This window comes from Strongylocentrotus purpuratus, unplaced genomic scaffold (assembly GCF_000002235.5).
Source record: "Strongylocentrotus purpuratus isolate Spur 01 unplaced genomic scaffold, Spur_5.0 spur5_scaffold_6, whole genome shotgun sequence".
Taxonomy (NCBI): domain Eukaryota; kingdom Metazoa; phylum Echinodermata; class Echinoidea; order Camarodonta; family Strongylocentrotidae; genus Strongylocentrotus; species Strongylocentrotus purpuratus.
The window spans coordinates 39,910,529-39,938,184 of NW_022145612.1; the positions used below are offsets into that span (position 1 = coordinate 39,910,529).

General features: G+C 36.5%; 1 protein-coding gene across 1 annotated transcript; it reads right to left on the minus strand.

The window, feature by feature from the left end:
- Nucleotides 1-1,279: 1,279 nt before the first annotated feature.
- On the minus strand, nucleotides 1,280-27,432 carry LOC594000 (pre-rRNA-processing protein TSR1 homolog). The gene is made up of 22 exons (XM_030999899.1): nucleotides 27,300-27,432; nucleotides 24,530-24,600; nucleotides 22,965-23,048; nucleotides 21,463-21,578; nucleotides 20,707-20,899; nucleotides 19,200-19,270; nucleotides 18,467-18,623; nucleotides 17,883-18,071; nucleotides 17,263-17,416; nucleotides 16,058-16,176; nucleotides 14,932-15,042; nucleotides 14,498-14,565; nucleotides 13,237-13,329; nucleotides 10,555-10,699; nucleotides 10,024-10,075; nucleotides 9,183-9,241; nucleotides 8,164-8,226; nucleotides 7,358-7,441; nucleotides 6,119-6,221; nucleotides 5,424-5,564; nucleotides 4,540-4,614; nucleotides 1,280-1,874 (listed from the first exon to the last, which is right to left on the minus strand). Exons 1-22 carry the CDS (start codon nucleotides 27,400-27,402, stop codon nucleotides 1,699-1,701), a joined length of 2,427 nt encoding a protein of 808 aa, XP_030855759.1. The 5' UTR covers nucleotides 27,403-27,432; the 3' UTR covers nucleotides 1,280-1,698.
- Between the last annotated feature and the right edge of the window lie 224 nt (nucleotides 27,433-27,656).

Sequence of the window (27,656 nt, forward strand, 5' to 3'; positions counted from 1 at the left end):
TGCCTATGAGCTGACTTATTTAAAAACAGAACAGACATAACCAAAATGTAAGTTAACCAAACAGTATTTGTTGACTGAATTTATTTTCTTCTCAATATACTGTACATGGCTGCTGTTTGTGCAGCATACAATTCCCATGACAGGATAAAATACTGTATGAAACTTCAACATGCTATAGATGTCTAAATAACTCTTCTTCTCTCTCTAATCTGAAACTGGGGTCAACATAGGCATGCATATGTCTACAATAATACAATTCAATGATATTCTGTAACTGACTCATCACAGCTTTAAATACATCAAATATGGTGGAACAACGATACAAACACTGTTATAACAACCTTTCATTTAAAAATGGTATCTGGTAGCCCCAACTCTTTGTATTCTATTTTTTTATCGCCCAGATATAACAAGGTTTCACACCAAATAATAAGATCATTTCCTATAGGGTTTCACTGTGTAAATAACAATAGCTAGTTAAAATCAGGTGTCTCATGATTATTTTACACAAACCATTACTGGTATTACTATTACATTCATAGTAACATTCCTCCTTGATTAAAACTAAAACATACATACACATGTATGTACTTAGACAGAGAGAGGCTTGTGAAATCTTTAAAAAAAATTGAATATATTAATAATAATTAAAATATTGTTTAAAACTTTAAATAATCTACCACAGTGTAGACCATGTTATTTTGCAAAACAAATGCTGGAAATGTCATGAATGGTGTGTTTATCTTCATCCTTTTCCTGTTTAGACTAATCACACAAAAATAAATACACACACACACACACACACACAGTGTGTGATGCATCAATTTTTTCAAAACAAAGTTTGTTGGTTTGAAAGATAAATCATGTAAAAGATTTATAAAAACATATTAAATGCCAATCATAATCATGAGATATTATGGATCAGAAGGTTCATTATAATGTATTTAAATGCGCTTTTTATATATTCATTATATATTCTTTCCATTGCATCATCTGTCTTTTGTAAATCTCATTATTAAAAAAAAACAAGAATCAGAGCTGGTAAGAGCAAATGAATAAAATGACATCTCTATTTTACCTGACCAATTAAAGGTAAAGACCAGTATTGGAAACGCCCCAATTTCAAAAAATGAAATGGACGCTCTTTATTACCAATCATGTGAAAGAATATGTTTTGACTAATACATGATGATAAAATTTTTGCCGGGAAACCGCCCACTAATTGATATATTTGGATTATTTTGATGATTCCAGAACCTTGCAGTACACACGAATACTTATATGCTAGATGATCAACCTTTTCTGATCGATTTCACAATGTTTCTTTCACAATGCATTCGCATGACCATAACTGGTCTTTATCTTTAACCCATTGCCTACGGAAACCGGATAATTCATGTATTAAGTCTATGGGAATGAGAGAATTCAGAATTCAACGGATTAAGTAAGACAGTAAATGCTTGTAGACAAGCAAACAAAGGATATGGCTGCAAGTCTTATCAAAGAGATCTGGTAATTACGAATAAGTATGTATTTCATACTGACAGGCACAAGGGCCTGACTTGGTTTTGAACCCAGGACCCCTTCGTTACAATACCATCGCTCTTCCACTGAACCAACATGCCTCCTTTAATATGTAGGTTATTAAGTTATTCAATGGGTAATTAGAAATGAAGGGAGTGAGCTAGGAATAGGACTTTACAGGGACTCCATGTCATCTGTGAAGTGCTGACTTGGTGCAGTTATATGAAGCGTGCCTACTCCCACTGCATCATAGGTCCACTTGGGGTACATGCGTTTGAATAGGTTCATCATTATACAGTCTTGAGACTTCATCTTCCCATCAAAGATACACTTCATATGTCCATGGGTGCCTAGAAAAACAAAGGGAAAAAGGAAAAAAAATGTTTAGCTGCATTTACACCTTTCTCACAAATGACAAAAAGTAGAAAGAAAGTCCACCGGTACTCAGTATACACTTACCGGTACACATTTCAGGAAAACAATATCCACATGAACTGGAAAATATTATTTGTACATTAAAAGTTATGAAAATTTGAAAGATCACTTGTATTCATCTATGAAGCCTTCTAAACAAAAGAAATCCTCTGCAGTGCCCTACAGGGATATACAAATGAAAATTTAAAGGTACTATGTCCCATTTGTAGGCCAAAAAAATGAAAAAGTTAAATTCCAACTGCATCTGAAAGATAATACTAATCTAGAACTTCCCCCAAAAAGGTGGGGCTTGAAAATGTCTTCAAGTGGGAAAATAACGACTATTAGTTGTCAAATCGACTTTAGGGCTATAGAGCCCAAAAGTAATAGTCTTGATTTTCAGACAATTGTACCGAATGGTCACGGTTTAAGCTGCGCAAAGATTCAATCAGTTTAATATTTGCCATCACAAGAAGTGGGTTATTGATGTAGACAAATGCTCATGTACCCTTTACAACTCTTTTCATGTATGTTATTACCAAAGAAGAAAACTAGATGGAATTTTGACTGCGCGCAGTCGAAAATGATGCCTCCGCCATAGAGCAATTTAAACAAGTTTGGAGTTTAAATCTCCAGTGGTTCTTGAGATATCATGATAACAATCTCAATGTATGGAATTTCATAAGTTGACCTCTGTGACCCTTGACCTTTGACCTACGTGCTCCAAAATCTAATCAGATTGTCTTCCTATGGTGATACACACTATCATTAAGTTTGAAGTTTAAATCTCCAGTGGTTCTTGAGATATTATGATATAGTGATACATACTATCATTAAGTTTGAAGTGAAAATTCTCCAGTGGTTCTTGAGATATCGCGATAACGATCTCAATGTATGGAATTTCATAAGTTGACCTCTGTGACCCTTGACCTTTGACCTACGTGCTCCAAAATCTAATCAGATTGTCTTCCTATGGTGATACACACTATCATTAAGTTTGAAGTTTAAATCTCCAGTGGTTCTTGAGATATTATGATAACAATCTCAATGTATCGAATTTCATAAGTTGACCTCTGTGACCCTTGACCTTTGACCTACGTGCTACAAAATCTAATCAGATCGTCTTCCTATGGTGATACATACTATCCTTAAGTTTGAAGTTTTTACATCTCCAGTGGTTCTTGAGATATCATGATAACAATCTCAATGTATGGAATTTCATAAGTTGACCTCTATGACCCTTGACCTTTGACCTATGTGCTCCAAAATGTAATCAGATTGTTTTTCTATAGTGATACACACTATCACTAAGTTTGAAGTTTAAATCTCCAGTGGTTCTTGAGATATCATGATAACAATCTCAATGTATGGAATTTCATAAGTTGACCTCTGTGACCCTTGACCTTTGACATACGTGCTCCAAAATCTACTCAGATCGTCTTCCTATGGTGATACATACTATCCTTAAGTTTGAAGTTTAAATCTCAAATGGTTCTTGAGATATCGCGCTAACAAACTCAATACAAGGAATTTCATAAGTTGACCTCTGTGACCGGTGACCTTTGACCTACGTACTCCAAAATCTAATCAGATCGTCTTCCTATGGTGATAAATACTATTCCCGAGTCTTAAGTTTAAATCTTAAATGGTTCTTGAGATATTGTGATAACGGTCAAACGGGACGGACGTACGGACGTACGGACGGACAACCCGAAAACATGATGCCTCCGGCACCACCTTCGGTGGCGGAGGCATAAAAAGCCAGTCAGTTACTCAATAGTGTCTGACAGTGAAGTCTAGCAAGTAAACGGGTTTCCTTGCATAATTTGAATATGAGGACACTACTAACGTTTAAATTTCACAGATAGGACATTCATGACATATTCATAATTCTTGCAAAGTTCTACAGAATTTGAGGTTGGCTGCAAAAGGGACATAGTACCTTTAACACTCAGATTTTATGCAAAAAGTTTAAAATTGAGCAGAATTCCTTATTTTCCTTTCAAAATTTGGTACAAAGAGTGTTTCATGGTATCAACTATCATACTTCATGAACTCAGTTTAAATTTCGAAAAGAAGCATGAGCTTATCTTGATAGTCCGAATGCATATTAAACTCTATTACAGTTTGGGTGAAATTTGCTATACCTGTATATCAAATCATTTTTCTAATCATAATTTGCTGCATAATAATCCTGCTACACATTCAATTTTCTTTATAAGAATAACCACAGAAGAAAAGTTTAAACAAAACTTCAAGCATGCAAAGAAAGTCATAGTGATATTTAGTCTTCAGCATATAAACATAAATGTAAGATGCCATGTACAAATAACATATTATACCAAGAATCAAAGGAAGCAATTGTGGAGGATTCAAGAATGTTAAGTCAACATTTCTTATAGTTTCAGTCAAACCTGTCTATAGTGACCGCCCAAAGAAACATAAAAAGTGGTCTTTGTAGACAGGTGGTCTTTGAAGACAGGTGGTCTTTGTAGACAGGTTCCTTTAGTACATGTTTCAATGAGAAACCATTTTCAAGGGAAACTAAAAAATGTGGTCTTTGTAGACAGGTGGTCGTTAAAGCAGGTTTGACTGTATTACCTAACGGTTCTTTGATATGCCCTCTTCTGCCCCACTTGGTGCGTATCTCCACTGGCTTGAACCACATGATGTCCTCTGTAAATGATGAAAGCAAAGGAAAACTTGAAATTATATAATCTTGGAGTGTGAAAAAAAGAATATAATAAAAGAAAAATATAAAGAATATATATACAACCTATTGTGTACAGGAAGAATAAAGAGTGATCAAAAATCTATTCCATGCCTATCCCTTTTAAACAATTTTAATAGTCATACAAATATTCAAGCGAGATAAGTAGATGTCTGGATTGGGAGGGGGGGGGGGGGGAGGTAGTTGAACTAGGAGGGTACTTGTTCTAGAATCATCTAGAATCATCTTGAGCCAGGATGGCAGGAGGTGCACGCTTCAAAGTACCATAAGAATGATTGCCTTTTGGGGTTTCGGCAGATGATCAGAGCTGCCAACCTTGTACGACCCAAAAAAGGAACCATGATGGCAAAAAAAAGAGGAAATTCAAGCAAAAAAAAGGAATCCATTAAAACGAAACTTCCAATGCAGAAATGTCCATTCCTCATGCTGTTTTTTTCCATATTAGGACCTACAGTTTATTTACGAGTATTTTGTTGTTATTATTTTCGTATTATTGGCGTTTCATTCTTTTTGAGAATACTTTTCTCTTCAAGTATGTTTTAACGATAGTTTTCTATTGAATTTGTGATCAAAATAACATTTTAGGGCAGTTGTTTGACGTGCGGTTTGTAAAAAAAACCAAAAAAAAAACCAACATTTTATGAAGAAAAAAACGTAATACCGTAATTTGGAGGGAAAAAAATTACTACCGGTACGGGAAAATGGAATGTTTGGCAGCTACAGATGATGTATTCTTGTCTTGTTTTTAACTCACCTCTGTTGAAGAACATGTATCTGACCACAGCCGCTCTGTTGATGATCTTGAACGGATGACCACTGAGGACTGCTCTCTTGACCACTACCCTGTCGGGATTCACTCCTAGCATTGTCCCTGTTGCTACAAGCTGATGGGATCCTACAAAATACATCAAGATAATAAATCATCAAATCATCATCTCCTCACTATGAGAGATCCAGAATTGATGATACAAGATGATCAAGATCAACTTGATTTACAAAAGTTTGACGTATACCAAATATCCAAATTTGTATATTATATAATACAGATATAACAAAGAAATCTAAGCAATACAACAATTTACCTAGGAGAAAACCTTTCACATCATTCAAAAGTTAGCTGATGTTTGAATCCTTCTTCTGAACATGTATGGAGAAGTATGTTATTTGGTTGTACTCACAGAGATATAATTACAATTTGCTGACTCTTCCGCACATGTAGATTACAATAAATAACCTGAAATTCATGACCTACAACTCATAAAGTGTTTTTTTCTTCTCAAAACTGAACTAAATCCTACCATCCGCTAACTCTTTGAAAGCGAGTTTGTACTCAAAGAGATATAGATATAATTTTGTGACTCTTCCACACATTTAGATTACAATAAATAACCTAAAATCGGTGACCTGCAACTCATGAAATATTTTTCTCAAAACTGAGCTACAACCTACCATCCGCCAACTCTTTGAAAGCTAGGACCGTCGCAGGAGGGAAGGTGATGGGTGCAAACACACTAGCCACTGTTAATGCGTCCATAGGAAAGAACCTCTCATACTGGGCACAAAGAGAGCAAGAAAAATGATATGTGAGTGAAATTCATCATCAATAGTGAAAGGTCAAATGAAAGGGTTTGGGTTCACTCTCCATTTTGACAACATCCGAATTGAGAGACTTAAGTTGTAAGAACACAGTTAGGAGATTAGTTGACTACCGGTATCCTGTATTAAAGGGACTTGGTAACATTGTTCAGATGAGAGACAGTGGTGCTAAGGTAGTGACTTCAATGCTAGATGTACAATTAAGATAATCTGAAAATTTGAGTGAAAACGGACCATTATTCATGGTACAAATTGGGAAAAACTGATCTGATCGATTCCTTAATTCTCCCAACTATATTATTACAATTTAATTACATTTTAGGTGAATTGAGATCGTCACAAAGCAATAAAATGGCTCTACATTCCATTCCAGACATTTAAGTGTTGACAAATTTTTTATAGCCTGTTTTATGTCTTTTTTTCATGGAAAAACGGTTGGGAAATTAAAAAATGGTTGGGAGAATTTACTGTTAATCAGTGTTAGAGGGTGTCGTACATCGACGCCTTCAAAGAAAACCATAGATATCTTTGTGGTTTGAGAATTTTTTCAGGATTTTTCGCATGTCAGAGGGTTAGTACAGTAGAAGGAATATAGTAAGTAACATTTTATACAAAAATTAAGCACTTTTTTCATCAACCTTCAACAATGTTACAAAGTCACTTTAAAGAAAGAATAATTAGAATTCACATAAAGAGATAAAAGCAGCAAAGATAGCAATAAATAGTTCACTAAAACGTAAAAGACCTTGTGTTGATCCATGAAGAGAAGTACTGTAGCATTTTCACAGGTTTAAACTTCCTTTATAACCAAAAGCTTGGGATGATTTGTGGTAAGCAAGCAAACAAATTTCATGAAATAAAAGGAGATTGAATGCATTCATGAACTAAAGAGATGGTTGGTAAGTATACAGAACCATTCTTTTGATTTTCTCTGGTGAGTGCAAGACAAAAAGCTTTTGGACGTCTATATTCGTTTGTGCCATTCATGAACTGTTGTACTAACATCAGATGAAGCAGACAGATGAAGCGATTTACAGAGTAACATCTATTCGTGAACGGTGAGAGAACAAGGAGATGAGATATATAATTTACCTTGTGTTTATTGCCTGATGTGTGCTGTGAGAAGATCGGACATGCTGAGAATCGCCTGTAACCAACTTGAAACACAAGACGGTCCTACAGCAACATGGAAAAGGGTTAAAAAACATACCTCTGAATTAGGATTTACCTCTATGATTAGAATTTATTGACATACAAAAAAATAGAGTATGTAATGTTATAATTCTGAGATGCAACTTTATACGACTACAGAAACTCACTCTTGTCAATAGGTTGAGAAATCTGAATAGGACAACTTACACAAAGACTGTAATGTAAATGTTATTTGTAGTGCAAATTGGAACGTAAATCATCTACTGTTGTGTAAAGCAGTGATTTTATCTTACTGCAAAATTCCTTTTCATGTTGCGTACAACCAATCATGTGAAAGAATATTGACTAATACGTGATCATACAAATTTTGCTGAGAAACCGCCTACTAATTGATATATTTGGTAAACTATTATATCTATTTGGACTTGATAGATATAACGCACGTGTCGCGCACGTGTACATAGTCCCATATACATTTTTCTGTGTACAGTGCTTGTAACTTTACCAAGACTGTGCCAAATTTCTTATCATTTTGATGATTCCAGAACCTTGCAGTACACACCAATACTTATATGCTAGATGATCAACCTTTTCTGATCAATTCCACAATGTTTCTTTCACAATGCAATCGCATGACCATAACTAGTCTTTATCTTTAACCCCATTCGCTTAATGAACCAAGAATGTGTTTGTGGGAGAGCTAGCACAGAATCTGTTCGAGGGATTTGAAGAGCAATATGTCTGACCTTGGACTTGATTGGTTCAGTGAAGTCTGGATGTCTTTTCAGGGTGAAGTGAAGAACCGACATCTGAGGGAAAAAGGAGAAGATATCATTCACACACATGACATACATCATGGGAAATGGGTTCCTGCCTCTAACTCACAAAGCTGTATATGTGCATGCTAATAGGGAGTTTGCATAGCAAACTAAGAGACTCACACAAAACTTTCTACAAGCATTCTAAGTTTTGTTAAGTTCTTTTTTAAAGAAAAGGGCAAGCCTCGAGAACACTGCTCAGAGATTATTGCTACATTTCAAATAGTGCCTACGGCCATACAATGGTAGCTGCGACCATGAAAATCTCAGAATACTTATAGTTGTGATATATAATTTCCAAACGGGAATAGCTAGTTGGTAGATTCTAGTCAAGAAACATTGTTGTATAGCATAATTAATATCTTGACCTTGAGAGGGGGCTATACAACATAAAGAGTGTATTATTTACAATTTCATAACTTTAGACTCGATTTCAACCGGGACAACATCCACTGAATTATGCTTCCAATATGTTCATTTGAACCAAATTCATGACCCCATACCAAAACTTTGTATTACCTTTAAAATTGGTATCAAGAGATGCATTTAAATCAGGAAATAACAATTTCAAAGGGATTATAAGTGAGAATATCACAAAATCAGATTAATATGGAATGATGAAAAAGGCAGGGTTCAACACTAAACAGGAGCACAGGACACATGGGCGCCAACAAATCTACGTCTGGACACCCAAATTCTAAGATTTTTACATACACCTCATTAAAAAAATTTAAACCTGACCCCCTTCCGAAAGAGTTAGTGTGGAGCCTTGAATAAGGACAACAAATATTATTCAAATATAATTACAAAAAATACCTATTAACAATGAATGATTTTTTTTTTTTTTTTTTTTTTTTTTTGGGGGGGGGGTTCCTTATCAGGAGAAGCTTACGATTAAGACATTTATAAACGAAAGCAAAACAAACTTTTCTATATCACACACTTACCTTCTGTTCATGGTGCAGGAGACCAAACACAACGAGTGGATGGGATGGATCATAATCATCTATAGATAAAACAAATAATTTTAAATTAAACTTTATCCACATTAATAGAAGTATGACAATAAATCAATCGTAATACTGGAAAAGAATCTGCCACAAGAATCGAGGGCAATAACAAGACCCTAGAGAAATTATTACTTACAATGCTTATGTACTTAGGTACGCAATCGAACATCATTAGGTCATAGTTCTTCTCTTATATGTTATTATAACACCTATCCATGATTTGAACATCATTAGGTCATATTTCTTCTTTGTTATGTTAGCACATTTTCATGATTTGATCATCATAAGGCCATAGTTCTTTTATGTTACATTAATACCTATGTCATCAAAATCAAATAAACAATGCAGGATAGCACAACATGCAGATAAAGATATCTGACATCTGTGGATAGATCCCAGGGGGGTGTTTCACAAAGATTCTGAGTTGTACTTATTTCTAAGTAAAGTTGGACTTAACAATTATGGAAAGCCGTTAGCATCTATGAAAATATTTGGTAAAATTTATTTTAAAAGGCATAAAATGTTGATTCAAATCGTTCATATTTTCTATTATCAGGGAGATTTCCTGTTCTTGATGTGGAATTATAAAAAGTCTAAAATACTTGAATTTTCACTTATGAATATATCTTATTTTAAGGCTACAAATGGCTCTCCATAATGTTTAAGTCCAACTTAGAGTTAAGTTCGACTTAGTATCTTTGTGAAACACCCCCATATCACTTATGTAATGTGATGGACAGGACTGTATGAATATGATCAAGAGAGTAAATAAACTTACCAAAAGCACTTCTTGGTACATTTTCTATGTGGATTGTGATATAGTTTCCAACCTATACAATAAAAGCAAGATAAAATATTCTTAAATTACTTTCACTTTCAAGCTAGTCAGTGCAAATCGTCCACATACATTTTACCCTTTGTCTTCTCCTTTTAATTCTGGGACTGATGCATCATGTTTCATTTCAACACCGCATTGTATTAACGATCGGCTTATTAAATACCGGTATGTACCTGGTATGACATGTCACAAATATTTCATAAAAAGTCTGGGAACTATTAGAATAACTATAAAGAGATTCATTACTTTTATGAATTCTAAATATTTTTACTTCAGCAAGCATTCTTTTAATAACATTATACTTGGTTTCCAATTTCTAAATGAATTTTTTTTGCATCCAAACTTCCGCCGATGTCCATTGTGCCCAATTTACATATAAGATAATTAAGACAACTATGATGTAATTTCATTCCTCCAGGCTTCCTTTACAGCAGGTTCATATTCAATAAATATTTTGACTTTGTTATTTACCTCCGCAAGCCCCTCATTCCTTGTAGATAGCACCCTCTTCTTGGTCCTGTCAAAGCTTTCAAACTGGAATATCCTAGCATAGTCCAGAGGAAGGTTCTCCTTAGTGTCCCAGGGTGATGATCGGAAACTCTTCAGACCGCGATACCTGAAACAAGTCATACCTCGTCTTTAACCTCACAATTTGGGCCATTTATTTACTTCAATTTAATTATCCGTCAAAGATAAGAAGATTTAAAACTTCACTGGAAGTGTACACATCATTTAGAATCCAGGGGGGTGTTTCACAAAGATCGTAAGTTGAACTTATCTCTAAGTTGGACTTAAAAAATATGGAAGGCCATTAGCATCTTTGAAAATATTTTGTAAAAGTTATTTTGAAAGGCATTCATTGTTTATTGAAATCATTCATATTTTCTATCATCAAGGAGATTTCATGTTCTGGATGTGGAATTAATAAAAAGTCTAAAATACTTGAATTTCTGCTTTTGAATATATTTCATTTAAAGACTCCAATGGCTGTCCATAATTTTTAAGTCCAACTTAGAGTTAAGTTCTACTTAAGGATCTTTGTGAAACACCCCCCTGGTATAACACTCAGAGACATTGTGCAAGATGTACCGGGTATCTACACTGCCTCTCTCTACCCAGGTTTACAAAGTGGGTACCCTGATGGGATGTGAATATCATTGTGGATCGAATGGTGTGTGTGGGCATTTTATATGCTGACAAGTAGGAATGGCATTCTATTTGAAACCAGAGACAGACTGTTCGAAGTAATAATACACTGTTAAGTGTTATTTCTAACTGGAGAATCCCTTAATAATTCCCAATTATCATCACATTACTATTCCAGGACTGATCACGCTATCATCATTACTATACTTCCATAACAAACTAATTATGAGAATTGTTATCTTCTTCCTTCATGCACTGACAGTCAGATTCCCCACCACCCAACAATCTTGTCTGCATGGGAGCAATAACTTTGCCAAAATGGCACGACGACAACTGTTTCAATTATACTTTCTATAATCTGCCATCTTCACTACCAGCACCACTACCATCTACTAACTACCGTCCAGTACCTACCACATACTACATCTGCAATCTACCATCTACCACTACCATCTACTAACTACAGTCCAGTACCTACCACATACTACATCTGCAATCTACCATCTACCACTACCATTTACTAACTACCGTCCAGTACCTACCACATACTACATCTGCAATCTACCATCTACCACTACCATCTACTAACTACAGTCCAGTACCTACCACATACTACATCTGCAATCTACCATCTACCACTACCATCTACTAACTACCGTCCAGTACCTACAACATACTACACCTGCAATCTACCATCTACTAACTACCGTCCAGTACCTACCATATACTACACCTGCAATCTACCATCTACCACTACCATCTACTAACTACAGTCCAGTACCTACCACATACTACATCTGCAATCTACCATCTACCACTACCATCTACTCACTACCGTCCAGTACCTACAACATACTACACCTGCAATCTACCATCTACTAACTACAGTCCAGTACCTATCACATACTACATCTGCAATCTACCATCTACCACTACCATCTACTAACTACCATCCAGTACCTATCACATACTACACCTGCAATCTACCATCTACTAACTACCGTCCAGTACCTACCATATACTACACCTGCAATCTACCATCTACCACTACCATCTACTAACTACTGTCCATTACCTACCACATACTACACCTGCCATCTACATTCTACCACTACCATCTACTAACTACTGTCCAGTACCTACCACATACTACACCTGCAATCTACCATCTACCACTACCATCTTCTAACTACCATCAGGTACCTACCACATACTACACCTGCAATCTACCATCTACCACTACCATCTACTAACTACCATCCAGTACCTACCACATACTACATCTGCAATCTACCATCTACCACTACCATCTACTAACTACTGTCCAGTACCTACCACATACTACACCTGCCATCTACATTCTACCACTACCATCTACTAACTACCATCCAGTACCTACCACATACTACATCTGCAATCTACCATCTACCACTACCATCTACTAACTACTGTCCAGTACCTACCACATACTACACCTGCAATCTACCATCTACCACTACCATCTACTAACTACCGTCCAGTACCTACAACATACTACACCTGCAATCTACCATCTACCACTACCATCTACTAACTACTGTCCAGTACCTACCACATACTACACCTGCAATCTACCATCTACTAACTACCGTCCAGTACCTACCACATACTACACCTGCAATCTACCATCTACCACTACCATCTACTAACTACTGTCCAGTACCTACCACATACTACACCTGCCATCTACATTCTACCACTACCATCTACTAACTACTGTCCAGTACCTACCACATACTACACCTGCCATCTACATTCTACCACTACCATCTACTAACTACCATCCAGTACCTACCACATACTACATCTGCAATCTACCATCTACCACTACCATCTACTAACTACCGTCCAGTACCTACCACATAATACACCTGCAATCTACCATCTACCACTACCATCTACTAACTACTGTCCAGTACCTACCACATACTACACCTGCAATCTACCATCTTCAACGTTACTACTCACCTAGCAAATCTTGTTCTTGCAGACATATGCATGGGAGTATCGACTTCATCAGGGAACATAACATGGCTCCTCTCCTCTCTGTACTTCTCTAACCTGTTCAAACAACAAGAAAATGAGTCACCAATGAGAATTCTATTTGTAAATGTTTAGGTACAAAAAGGGACGAATGCCTTGCCATCTCATGGATAAGTTGATGGACTTTAGATCTCCTGGTGCAAGCTTAATCCCAGGCATGGTACCAACACCTGTCAATGCACTCATCTACACTTTGCCACTCTCTAACCCAGGAATTTGTGTGGACTTCAGAAAGCAATCATGACTGCTCCATTTTTGTCATTGCCCAGCACACTTTCATGTTAGCACAGTACACATGGTGCCGACAGTGTAATTTAAGGGCATTGTTTAACAATGTTTCCAGTTTTACAATTTTAAAATGCATGAGCTGAATCCAGGATTTTTATTTTAGAATCTGAGAGAAAGATACCCAATCCATTTTTTTAACCATATCACAGACACTGATAACACGTAGGGCCATGCATCTCAGATTTAAAATTGTTAAATGATGCCTAAAATGAACAGTTGTGCCTTTGTCAGATATGCACTCATAATCCACGATTATTAAGAGAATAGGAAATATTAGGATCCATTAAGCTTTGTACCTAATATCATACATGTAGGCTAGTGTAAGCTGATCTCAAGACACTATGCTGAATGCTTCGGGCCTTGAAAGTTTGATATGAAACTGCAAGGGAAAACCAGAACACACAAACATAGTATGCCACTTTGTCCAGTTTGTAATTTAAAAAAGAGAGATGGCCCATGAGACATGGACCGTCATATGAAGAGTTGCAATTGATTTGGATCAATCGCAAGTCCTCTAATCAATCCCAAGTTTGCAGTCCCCTATCTCTTATGTACATAGTTGCGACTAATATCAACTCTTTTTTAGGCGAGGCCTTGTATTACAGTCCATATCACAGTATACACGTGGTATGGTCAGGGGCGGATCTAGCTTTTTGCCAAAGAGCGGGGGGGGGGGGGGGGGGGGGGGGTGGGAGGGGGTTGATCCAGGATTTTTCAAAAATCGTTCCGTTTTACTTCTTCTTTTTACCTCCCTTTTTTTTTTTTCTTCACTTGGCCGCCCCAAGGGGAGGGGGGGGGGGGGTTTAAACGGCCAACCCCCCCCTAGATCCGCCCCTGATGGTATTACCCCTATCAAGTACAATCAGCTCTTACACATTACATACATCAAAATACTCACAATGTCTTTTCTTCCTCCTCGTCAAAATGGACGTCATAGTTCTCCTTGCTTCCACCACTGATGCTCACCTGAAAAGAAAAAAAGACTTCACCAATTGAATTCAACACTTTATATGCATTTGCCTAAAACTCACCATTGTCAACAACAATTTTCTTCGCTCATAATCCCAAAACAAACTTGGTTGTGATTGCTTCACCTTTCTCTATTGACTGTGGTATTGTACAGAGTATCACTACTGTGTGAGTCAAAAAAAAGTTTACACCTAGAAAATTGCAAATTATTATAATCATCATCTATGAACAGTAAATTAATATACATCTTTTAAAACATTTATGATTAAAATATTTGATGGCATGAACTTTTCATGATTTAAAAACACTTGCAAACAGTTTCATGCACATGAAAGTTTTGTGGTTTTACAGCAATCTACAAACCGTCTCAAACTCCATATCATCTGCTTCCGAAGGATCCTCGTCTACGGATTCTGCATCTTCCGCTTCCGGTAGCATGGCATCCCCATCCTCCTCCTCATCATCATCACTCTCCTACCAAAAGCAAACAAACATAATACTCAAAGGACTGTACGCTTATAATTGGTTAAACCTGACCCTGGATCTACCGGTAAGATCATGTCTAACAAAAGGAAAACTTAATTAGACTAACTTCCTTTGTTGAACCTGCTTTTGAACAAAAGCTTGAGCCCAGCTTCAGGTTTAAATTTTACTAGAATACAGGAGTATATTTACACTATTCATATGTGTAAAGAGATGCTTAACCTTCTATGCCATGGGCAGCTAATCCCACCCAAGAAATATGGATGTGTGAACAATAAATTTGGACTGAGAATTGCCACGTCATTTCCACTGAGACAGGGGAGCTAGCCTGTATTAATTCTATTTCCATGGAATATATCTTAAGCCCAATTTAACACCCAAGAAATAAATTTTAAGTAAAATGTCTTACACTTGAGAGTTCATTAATGACAACTGTTTAGAAAATTGGTTGCACAGTGGAATTTAAGGGCCATCTACAGTCATGGAAAGAGTCATAATAAAGGTAGTTTCACTCTTTTTTTTTTAGTCAAAGAAATAATAAATAATAAAGTCATTTTTATATAGCACATGATAATAAATTCTCTATGCGCTTTACAACAATCGGTTATACAATATATTACATGATTAATCTAAAAAAAACAGGCTATGAACTTTAATAACTTATTGTAAAAGCATTTGCATGGCAAAAGCATCATGAAAGCAATGAGAAATGCTTCTTACAAAATATAAACTTCACATGAACTCAAAACACACTTTTAATGCCCAACTGTACAGGTCTCAATGAAACATTAAGATTATTGATGACTTGATATGATATTCCTCTTAAATACCATTGTAGACAACAGTCATTTCATAACTTTGCTCGAAAATGTCTGAATTGGAGGGGTTTTACCCACGATGAACTTCATGATTTTCTTTTAGAATTTTTCCCCCAGAGCCCTTTAAATACTTTCAACAGCAAACAGGCTCTCCTTTTTCATATAAATATACTTCACTAGATTGTTACCTCATCCTCATCTTCCTCTTCTTCTCCATCGCTCTCAACAATCCATGCAGCTTGATAGTCTGATGTTCCTTTCGGTACCCTCTTGACGATGCGCTCCGGTTTTTCTTCTTTCAAGGCAGCTAGAGGAAGAACATTGGAAAAGTATAAGAAGGGCATATCAATTGTTATCCATATTTGGAATATAAATGTATAATGTCTCCAAAAAGGGTTTAAATCATACAAACATTTCTTAGAATGCAGAAGAAGCCTAGAACTGTTTAAACCATTATTTTCACATGGGTTTCATTTACTCTCATCCTCGTCACAGATGGATGAGCAGAGTCAAAAGCTAGTACTCATAAAATAAACTACCAGTATTAACTTTAGTCCAGGTTTAGACCCTAAGTGGGTAGATTTAGTCCACTGCTTTATGGTGAACCAAGTATCAACCACTTCAACCTGTAAACAAAAACACCATAACTCTCTTACTGAAACCAACAAAAATCATTTCATAATGAAATCAATTTCTCATTTGAATTTCATGACTATTTTCATTTTTCATTCTGTTTGTTACAGTATTGCATTAATTTGTGCAGACAATTAAAAGCTCTTGGCACTTGCTCTCCACAAATCAGCAGAACAACCAGTTCAACCAGCTTCAACTTAATCTTTCTTCATGAATGGGCAGAACCAAGGTTTCTGGTCATTTTGTGTCCCATACGTTGCACTAAATTAACATTTAACGTGTCACTCCATCTGATATTTTGCCGGATCTGAGCTCTAGTATGGCTATTACAAGGAGAGGGTCGTCAGTTTCCACGTGAATAAAACCATAATTCGCTGAGCCCAGACTTGGTGGAAATACCATTAATGGGTGTACTAATCAGAACACAGCGAACCCGTAGTCCTATACAAAAATAACCCCCTAGTCTCTCAGAGAGCCTTTGGGTGCAGATAATGACTTTACTGTCTGGGGGAATAAGTGAAAAATGTAAATACCTTACATACGGCTTGTTTGTCATAAAACTGAAGGCTAATCCTGGTGATTGGCAACATCTTTTATCTGGGTATACACCCGAATAGTGTCGAATTCCCCATGAGGGCCCACTACTTTGTGTCTATAACTTAAAGCAATGATCACACATACTAAAATCTTAGATGTGGTCAGTAATGTATGGGACAAGATAGCTTGGACTTGCCCGAATACAAGGCTGTACTTTTCTTACCTTCAGCTTCAGCTAGTTCCTCTTCAGTCGGCCATGTTTGTTCTCCCTCCATAGGATCAGGTACGGCCTCTGATTGCAGTGATTCTTGACTGTGAGGGTCAACGACCTCAAGTAGCTTCGAACCTTCCTCCATTGTCTCATTTTCATCGTCCTCCTGAAAAATAGAACCACCAGGAGCAGCAATAGCAGTTACCTTTATAGCTATCACATTACCGTTATTTTCAAGCAAATATGGGTTTATCGTACTTGTAAATAAGAATTAATTGTATCTGAATATGAGTTTATTGTATCTGAATATGAGTTTATTGTATCTGAATATGAGTTTATTGTATCTGAATATGAGTTTATTGTATCTGAATATGAATTAATTATATCTGAATATGAATTAATTATATCAGAATATGAGTTTATTGTATCTGACATCTAGCTCTCAAATCTTTTTAAATTTTCAAGAAATCAATAGTAACATCATAACAATTCAAATTGCCATGCATTTTTATTGAGGATAACAATTCAGTTAGAAGTTAATTAACACAACCAGTTTGAGTTCATGTTCGTTCATACATTAATTTCATTCTATCAAACAAGATGCCAAATTTCAAGTCAACTGATAGACTTACCACAGCCATGCCATCCTCGGCTTTCTTGCCCTTTCTCCTTACGTTCTTTGGGTTCAAAGGGCAAGGGTCAGAGGGAGCTTCAATGCGATTCATCTGAAATTCTCCAAAGCCAGGCAGGTGAACGAGACCGTTGACAGACAGGCATGATCCTCTCAGGAAACCAGTCACTTTAAGAGTTCCTTTACCATCCTGTGTTCCACAGTGGGTTGAAAGAGCTTCAGCATTAGAAATTTGTAGTGGCAAATTGACACTGTAGATAGTTGCACGCATCTATTCAATTCTCTACCAACTTTACATATCTACTCCCAATAACAACTCATCCAAACGTACAGAGCTCATAAACAGAAGAAAAACAGAACTTTTTGACAAAGGAATTTTCACTGGTGAAATCTTTAACTGCATCAATGTGTTTACACAAGATATTGTCATGGTGCATATCACCTGCACTGGACCTATTCTATGCATGCCTGAAATAATACCTCAGCATAATTAGAGACCTTGAGGGTTCTCACAAAACCCCTCAAATATGACCTAGACGATGTCATTGCCATAATTAACCTTGAAAGTGTAGAAGATAAGCATACCTCATTTTTGTTGGGTTCAAAAGTCACATCATCTGCCAACACATGAGGTCGTAGGTCACGCCACTTTATAGTATTGAGTTTCTGCTCTGCTAGGTGTCGAAGTAGTAAGATACTCTCCTGTTCAGTGTCTACTGTATATAGCTTGCCACTCGGGAATCTGAAATTGGGAGATTAGAATTGTTGATAGTCCATGCAGGCACACTTACAGACATTCAATTCAATTCAATTTTGTGAGGTCATATGACAATACTCAAATTCACAAATGAAATATTGCATTTAACTCTGTGAAACTCCTAATAATGAAATTCATGTACACCACAAGCGTGGCACATATCTGTTGAGTCCTTAAAATAAAAATGATCTGGCTTGAAATTAGATTACATAGTTTCTTGTACTGACATCTTTATGCTTCAATACACCAATATTGATCAATCAGTTTATGCCACACCAAAGCATTACCAATACAACAGTTTACTTAATATGTCTTGTGTTTCAAATATAATAACTGGAACCAGCTATAATCACACTATACTCTACAAATTCACTGTTAGGATATCAAATCAATTGCAACTTTAAATACAACCATACCGTCAAATGTCAAACTAATTGTGTTACTTTCCAATTGTGTTAATTTTCCAATACTCATTTGTAACATGAACAAGATCTCATCATCAGATTATGCTATTTATTCCTTTAAAACCAAACAATTTCTGAAATATGTTCAATGACTTACCTCCTTTCTATTTGCTTTAGTAATGTTTTCTTCACATCATTTCTCTTCTTAATTGGTACATCACTCATCCCCTGTTTGGTAGAATGCACGAAATATTTAAGGTGCGACCAAAAAGAGATAAAAGATATTATAGGCATCATTTAACAATGTTAAATCTGAGATGCATGGCCCTACGTGTTATCAGTGTCTGTGATAAAGTGTAATATTGAAGCCCTAGAAAAATTGCGCTTCAAAATGATCATGAAATGCCTCAAAAAAGTACAAATCTTTGAGTGACCAGTTTTACCATACTCATTTCCCCCAATAGACTGTAGTGTTATAAAAACCGTTTTTAAATTTCGATTTCCAACCATAAATATCTTGATAATAAGACAGGCGATCAGCTTGTAAAAGTCTTGGGGTTCCTGATTGACCTAAAGGTTTATAGTTATCATTGCAGCATGAGCTAAATCCAGGATTTTGTTTCAGAATCTGAGACAAAGTTACCCAATCCCTTTAAGGCATGCATGTATCATATCATTAAATCTAATACAATCTCAAGCTGAAGAGCAGATTAAAAAAGACACTATGTATACGTTCCTATACAAAGCACGAAGCACAATAAAAAGTTTCCAAATGCTAACAATCATTTCAGGACTCTCCTTCGTAACAAAATATAATCCCCAAAACATACTTCTGTCAGTTTGGACAAAATTGTGTGAGAGTGATCTTTTTTATTCTGGCGCACTTTAGATTTCTTCATGACTTTGGCAGACACTGATAGAAAACAGAATACTTGTCTTAAAGGTAAAGACCAGTTCTGGTCATGCGATTGCATTGTGAAAGAAACGCTATGGAATAAATCTGAAAGGTTGATCCTTTAGCATATAGGTATTGGTGTGTACTGCAAGGTTCTGGAATCATCAAAATGATAAGAAATTTGGCCCAGTCTTGGTAAAATTACAAGCACTGTACACAGAAAGATGTATATGGGACTACGCGTCACCTGCGCGATATCTATCCGGTATGGATAGATATAATAATTTTCCAAATATATCAATTAGTAGACGGTTTCCCGGCAAAGTTTGTATCATCACGTATTAGTCAAAACATATTCTTTCACATGATTTGTATTAAAGCTTATCTGCCGTAGTTTATAGGAGGGATTAGACTGCCCTGCAAGGTCACTGGACAGGTGGTTATCTCATCAACTCAGCTCTCAGTTAACATAAGAAAAAGCGGATCATGGGGGACCAATGGTCACCGATTAGTTATTGTTTGTTATATAGAGGGCGCAAGTAGCTACAAGTAGTGCAGTGGGCCTTTAAGAGCTTCCATTTCATTTTTTGAGAGGAGGGGAGGGGGAGGGGTCCAAAACTGGTCTATACCTTTAAAGGATATCAAGAAGCCATAAATGTAGTAGACAAATTTCAACTTGATATCATTGGAAATCTACATCAAATAAAGAAAAGAAACTGAAAAAGACGTCCGATAGACAATGCAATGTAATTCAAAATCACGAACATACCTTTGTAGCAAATGTCACTGAAGGCAAAGCTTGCGCAAACAGGCATGAAAGACAGAGGTCACCCCACTCGTCCCAGCATTGAGTGGGGTCAACCAGACAGAGCACCGAGTCAGCAGCCTTAGCTGTATCCAAGATGGCAGACAAATTGGTGGAGGGTACAACTATGGTGAATCTCTTCTTGAAGCGAGGTAAGCTACAAAAAAGTAAGAGTTGCATAAAAGATGAAGTCAATATGTGAATACAAAAATAGCCTCGATCAATGATTCAAAGTAGTAGGGTCATCTATTCATTAGGTATGACAGGGTGGAAATGACAATGCTTTCAAACAAAAGATATAAATTTGAAATGGATGTGTTTATAAATAAACATGTGTTTACAAACAAATAAAGCTTACACTATTATTATTATTATTATTATTATTAGATTTCTTTTTAGCAATCGGCTCACCAAATCTATTCCCAAATTAAAGACTGAGGTTCGTGAAAGAATAACTGGCACTGAATAATGCGAAGTGCAATTTTCTAAAAAAAAATTTAATTCCAATCATTGGTACCAACCTTCTACCAAATGAAGTCATCAAAATGATATAGGCATTTTATATGTAAGACGAGTTACTATCAAATCTTGAAGATATACCTAAAAGATTGACACTAATTGGTAAACATAGTCCAAATCCAAATATGATAGTTGTTGTATTTCAAATAAACCTTTAGAATAAAGTAAAGATTTACATAACTGTTGCAAAAATTATCTTACCAAATATGCAGGAGATTACTACTGTTGCCTGGATACTCCACTGCATCACTGTCTGCTGCCCTCAAGTAGCCAATAATTTGATCAACGTTAATGGTTCCATGAAGGGGAATCACCATCTGTAATAAAGGGGTGGAATTAATGAGAGGGTTGCTAATTTGCATAATTTATTTCTGGATATCTTGGAACCAGACAAAGACAATTTTTAAAGCAGTAGTAGAGACCAACCCTAGCCCTACCCCTAATTGTATGCAAAACATGGTGTCTAAATTAGCAACGTTTGCTACATTATATTAGTGGCTATTTTTAGAAGTGTGTCTCTACTATAGATTAATAACACCAACTGAACCATATAGTCATGGGTTTTAGACAGAGGCAGTATACCAGTGCCTTTCAGTAAGGCAGTTATCCTGGTCTCTAGGATACAATGCTATAAAGCTATAACTTTTCCTGAATGATTATCCACAAGCAAAAACTTGCCTTCTTAGTCCTCCTATATATATAATCAATACAGTAGATCAAATTAATCCCATTCTTGGATTTATTAGGAACTGGTCATCTGAGTCACAATAAGATCAGAAAACCCAACTACCAGGGATGGGAGGGGTTGACACTTGTGTTTCTGAAGCTAAAGTTAGTCTGCATCAGAGAATACCAGCTAATGGATTTAGATCATCCAGAAGAAAGGTATATCACAATTACGACATGAGTAACATTAATATTTTCTCATGTAAAATCAAAGATACAATAATGGGTAGGTCTATTCCTTATTGTCTACATTTTTATTGTTGAATAGCTTATTATAAAAATATACACATTTTATTCATAAAATGAATAGATTTCAAAAATAAAGATAAACTGGAGTTCTGGTAAAAAAGAAAATGAATTCTCACAGAATCAAACGAAACTTAAATTGAATGTTCAAGATTACAAATAAATGTCATTTGTCAAACAATTTGGGTAGAAAATGTATACTGGCTGAGTAATGAGCATAGAAAGATAAGGAAATCAAGGTAAGTAGGCCTGACACCATTTGCGTAGTCCCATATCTTTCTGTGTACAGCTTGTTACTTTACCAAGACTGGGCCAATTTATTATGATTTTGATGACTCTAGAAGCAGAACCTTGCAGTACACACCAATACTTACATGCTACATGATCAACTTTTTCTGATCCATTCCACACCTTTTCTTTCACAATGGAATCGCATTACCAGAACTCAACTTTATCTTTGAAACATTACAAAATTTCTACAGAATGAAACCATAACATACATATCTAGTTAAAGAGAACGTTGAGTTCTGGGAAAGGTGAAAATAATTTCTGAGCTTTTTGAGGATTCCGAAACATCAAGGTAAATACCAATACTTTTGTGCTACATGATCAACCTTTCCGAATCACTTTTAAACAGTTTCCTTCGAAAGTGCATGATCAGAACTCAACTTTATCTTTTAGAAAGGAAGTTTTATCTAATATTTCATAACTGCTAGTGTTGCCTAACTTACCACTAAGTTTGGAGGTGCCTCTTGACCCCCTATCCTCTTCTGATTGAGAAGATCATCTCTTTTCTTTTTGCGAAGCTGGAGGGCCTGCAAAACAAACAAAAATTTACTTAAAGGCTGGCAGGTTTATACATACATGTATGTATTCGCAGAAATATAGTGGGAGAAAGGTAAAAACCAAACTCAATGTTTTAGTGTAATTACAATTTAATATATTTGGGAAAAACAAAATAACTTGTATATTATTTACATACAGGCAATATCATAGAAGTATTGTTTAAAATGATTATATTTTTCTATTAATTCACTTTTTCAATGTTTTTTTACATAAAAAGGACAAATTATTTTCAAAATATTTGAAAAGGCAAATTTAAAAAGGATTGGGCCGTCCTGACAGTGTAAATTTGGCTGGACTATTTCAACATATATTACAACTAGATGGAATTCGACTGCGCGCAGTCGAAAATGATGCCTCCGTCATAGAGCAATTTTACAAACCAAAACAGAAGAAATTTTTTGGATTCAAGTTCAATTGTAATCCATTGACAGGTTCTCAGAATATCGTGATTACAAGCAATTTCTCATATACATATATGACCCTTTGATCTTTGACCTCATGACCCTAAAATCTACTCAGTTCATTGGCTCTGCAAGATGTCCTGAGTTAAATAGTAATCCATCTGTCAGTTCTAATGAGAATGCGTTCACAAGCTATTTTTGCATACATAATGAGCCCATGATCTTTGACCTTTGACCTTATGAACCAAGAATCTACTCAGTTCATTAGCTCTGCAAGTAACATACATGACCTAATTTTGGCAGGAATCCATCAATCGGTTCTTGAGATAACGCGATCACAAGCTGTTATTGCATACATAATGTGTGCTGTGGCCTTTGACCTTTGACCTCATGACCACTAAATCTAATCAGTTCATCGGCTCTGCAAGTAACATACATGACCTAAGTTTGGCAGCAATCCATCAATCGGTTCTTGAGATAACGCGATCACAAGCTGTTTATGCATACATAATGAGCCCTGTGACCTTTGACCTTTAACCTCATGACCCCAAAATCTAATCAGTTCATTGGCTCTGCAAGATACATACATGACCAAAGTTTGGCAGGAATCCATCAATCGGTTCTTCAGATAACGCGATCACGAGCTGTTTTTGCATACCTAATGAGCCCTGTGACCTTTGACCTTTGACCTCGTGACCCCAAAATCTAATCAGTTCATCGGCTCTGCAAGATACATACATGACCAAAGTTTGGCAGGAATCCATCGATCGGTTCTTCAGATAACGCGATCACAAGAACGGGACGTACGTACGTACAGACGTACGTACAGACGTACGGACGGACGGACAACCCGAAAACATAATGCCTCCGGCTACTTCGTAACTGAGGCATAATAAAACAAAGATTATTCAAATTGATAATTGTTTATTTACTCCCTGACATTATAATGACTTCTCATTCAAACAGTTCCTATCAATGAAAGAAACATTATTATAAATATATTATTCACGTCTTGCTTGAAGTTAACTTCTGATGATTATTAGACGAACCTTGTTTCTGCGACCGGCCTTGCTGAGCTCCTTCTTCCATTTCTTTGAAATGGCTTTGGCAGTTACTCTCCCTGGGAAATGGAGAGAAAAAAAAGCAACCATGACCATTCTAAAATGACTATCAAATTCTCAAGAAAGTGACAAAATTTACAAGTGCATATTTGAAGAAGTAATGATTTAGTGAGAGTGATATATCAAGTACTTCCATTCTGTCACTTGGCATCAAAGTTGTGTTTGGTAAAGTCACTCTTGTCTAATCATCTATCTATTTTATCTAGGTCTTTATTGTGTTTCATTTTTTAAAAGACACAAGTGCAAATGTGCAAAACTGCCAAGTAAACATGATAAAAAGAAGATGTGCCCCCCAGCTCACGAAACGGAAGCAAATGTTGTTATTTTGTTCTAAATTTCTTCTTTCTTATTTTCATCATTCATGATTCACGAGAGTGACGACACGTTTTCACTCTTTATTAAATAGCTCTTTCTCAATTCTGTCTCTTTCTTTCTCTATGATCTAGACCTCTATATATTTTTCTCTTTCTTTCTTTCTCCTTTTGTTTTTCTTTCTTAAATAGGCACATTCATGGGGCACTAGAGGGCGCTTTGCGCGCGTACGAAAATCTGAATGGCCTTGCTGCGGTGGGTCGGCAATAATCAGCCCAAAACTTGGATATGGGAGGGTGGAAGGATATATCTTTTTTATAATGTTATCTGGTCTTACCCTTAACCATCCTATGTTTAATCTATGAAGAAATTACATACGATAAGAGAAACATCGGGCCCATTACTGATGCAACTTTTAAAATATTAGCCTAGAAATGACCACCAAACGGGAAAAATTGACATTTTTTCCCGACAAATCTTCATAAAATCTGATTAATAAACAAGTCACATCTAGGTACACTAATACAAATACAATTTTCTGAAAATTCAGGTATTATTTTTTAAGTTTCTTTCAAGTATATTTCTGCGCATTGCAGCGCCAATGTTCTTCACTGCTTCAAAATCACCCTTGATTTTTTTTTTGTGCAACGAATTTGTTACGAGGTCCGCGAGTGTTCCCCGTTCCTTGCGTGTTGAAAGTTTGGTAATACATAGTTTACATTGACTCGCGCACAAAAAAATGGTCGAAAACAAAATGTCAAATGAAGAAATAAACAAGCTTTTGTATAGACCGAAAGCTTCAGTCTCTATACCGTCGGTTGTTCCACTGAGACTACGTCTGGCTCCACTAGACCTCCGGTTATAGAGACAGAACGATCGCCTATGCCAGCCTATGTTGAAGATATCACGGCTAGATTTTAGCCGTTAGGCCCCTCCCACAAACATGAACAAACTTGCCACGGCCGTATTGTTATGCCGCCAAAATCCCCCAAAATGTCATTTCACCTCGTGCATATCCAATTTTACATTAGGCCTAGGCTATAATACATCGGTTCCACTTACTAACTTGATTGAAATAATCCGTTTAATGGTCCCTTTAAGGAAATTATGGGTCAAAATCGACATCCATGTTGAAAATCTTGCAAGCCGTGTTAAACTCTTGCTGCCGTCAATCTCATCCCTTCTAGTCTACGCCGAAGGCAAAAATGATTATGAAGGAAAAACTGTGATAACGCCATTACGAACGTGTAGATGGCGCACAGTTTTTCCTGTTTGTGGGAGGAGCCTAACGGCTAAAATCTAGCCGTGATATCTTCAACATAGGCTGGCATAGGCGATCGTTCTGTCTCTATAACCGGAGGTCTAGTGGAGCCAGACGTAGTCTCAGTGGAACAACCGACGGTATAGAGACTGAAGCTTTCGGTCTAGCTTTTGTATAGTTATAAGAGTTCTACCGAGGTTTCTTTGTCGATTTAATTTATTATATAGTCTCAATTAGAATTCAGAATTATCTCACTGAAAAGATAAGAAACCGACGATGTTCTCGATCGTAGTTATTTTCATTTTGCCAGCAGCCGATCTAGCGTTGTTTGGGCAAAAAGCTAGGCCGCTGCCTTCCTATCGCAAACCTTTCCGAGTCCCGCTAAAATGGCGCGCTGCGGAGCTCCGAAGCTGCGTTGGTATCGCTGCAAACTCTCAGCCGGCTAGCTCCCCAAGACGGACCATTCGCGGTATGGCGAGATTGTGTGTGTGAGGTACAATATTGGATTCGAGAACGCACGTAATGCAACCGTGCGCGTCATATTCAGCTGTCGAATGTCTACGACCAATTTTACATGTACGATTTTTAGTACAGATACTTGCACTTGGTCAGTTTTCTTCTTATATCTTTGGTTTTACAACATTTAAAAATATAATTTCTTCAAATTTGCTCCTGACTCGGTTTAGACTAATTGTGTGATGTGTTTTCAAGTCAATTTTTTGAATATATTTTTTTTGCATGAATTTGCCTAGACTAGACTAGACTAGTCTAGTCTATCTTAAATTTAAAAAATAATAATAGATCTAGATCTGATCTGGTCATGATTTCTCAGAACTTTCAGTGTTTCACTGCACTCACAGTCATATTTGCTACTCAAGACGTGTCTCTGATCAGGTCCTAGCATAGAGATATGCATAGGAACCCCTAAAAAACCGAGAACAGAACAATACAACAAAATGAACAACAAAACTGAAACTTTGAACATTACAACTATAATTTACCACACTTATCTGTATGTGTGGGACTGGGCCTTCATGTCACCGGAAATCAGAGTCTCAGATTCACCACGTAAAATGTATTATTTCGCAAACAATATTACCACATAATGTCATTCTCGTAACTTACCTTTTAATTCTACGTCAATTTTTCCTTTACTGCGATGCCGTCCAGTTTTATGGCCTTTATTTTGCTGTTTTAAAGGGCCCGGTTTGTGCGATGTTTTGGCCATTTTGCACGGTATGCACGTGTATTACATATTCTTAGACCAAGACTTATTCATATTTTTAAAAACTTCATTGATTTAGCCTCACTTCCAGAAAGAACGATTAAAAATGAAATCAGCTTATGTGGGGGGGGGGGGGGGAGGGGGGGGGGGGGGGGGGGGGGGCCTGCCGGGGGTTATGATTGTCATTAGGCCAACACAATATATGATCATAGAGGTGGCAGATCCGGGTTCTCTGACGGGGGCATCCGCATGTACAC

Coding starts and splice junctions, on each gene's coding strand:
- LOC594000 (XM_030999899.1), bottom strand. CDS start 27,402: ATGGCCAAAACATCGCACAAACCGGGCCCTTTAAAACAGCAAAATAAA. Junction 10,076..10,554: donor GGAATGAGGGGCTTGCGGAG/GTAAATAACAAA, acceptor TTTATTGTATAG/GTTGGAAACTATATCACAAT. Junction 5,565..6,118: donor TTTCAAAGAGTTGGCGGATG/GTAGGTTGTAGC, acceptor TGTATTTTGTAG/GATCCCATCAGCTTGTAGCA.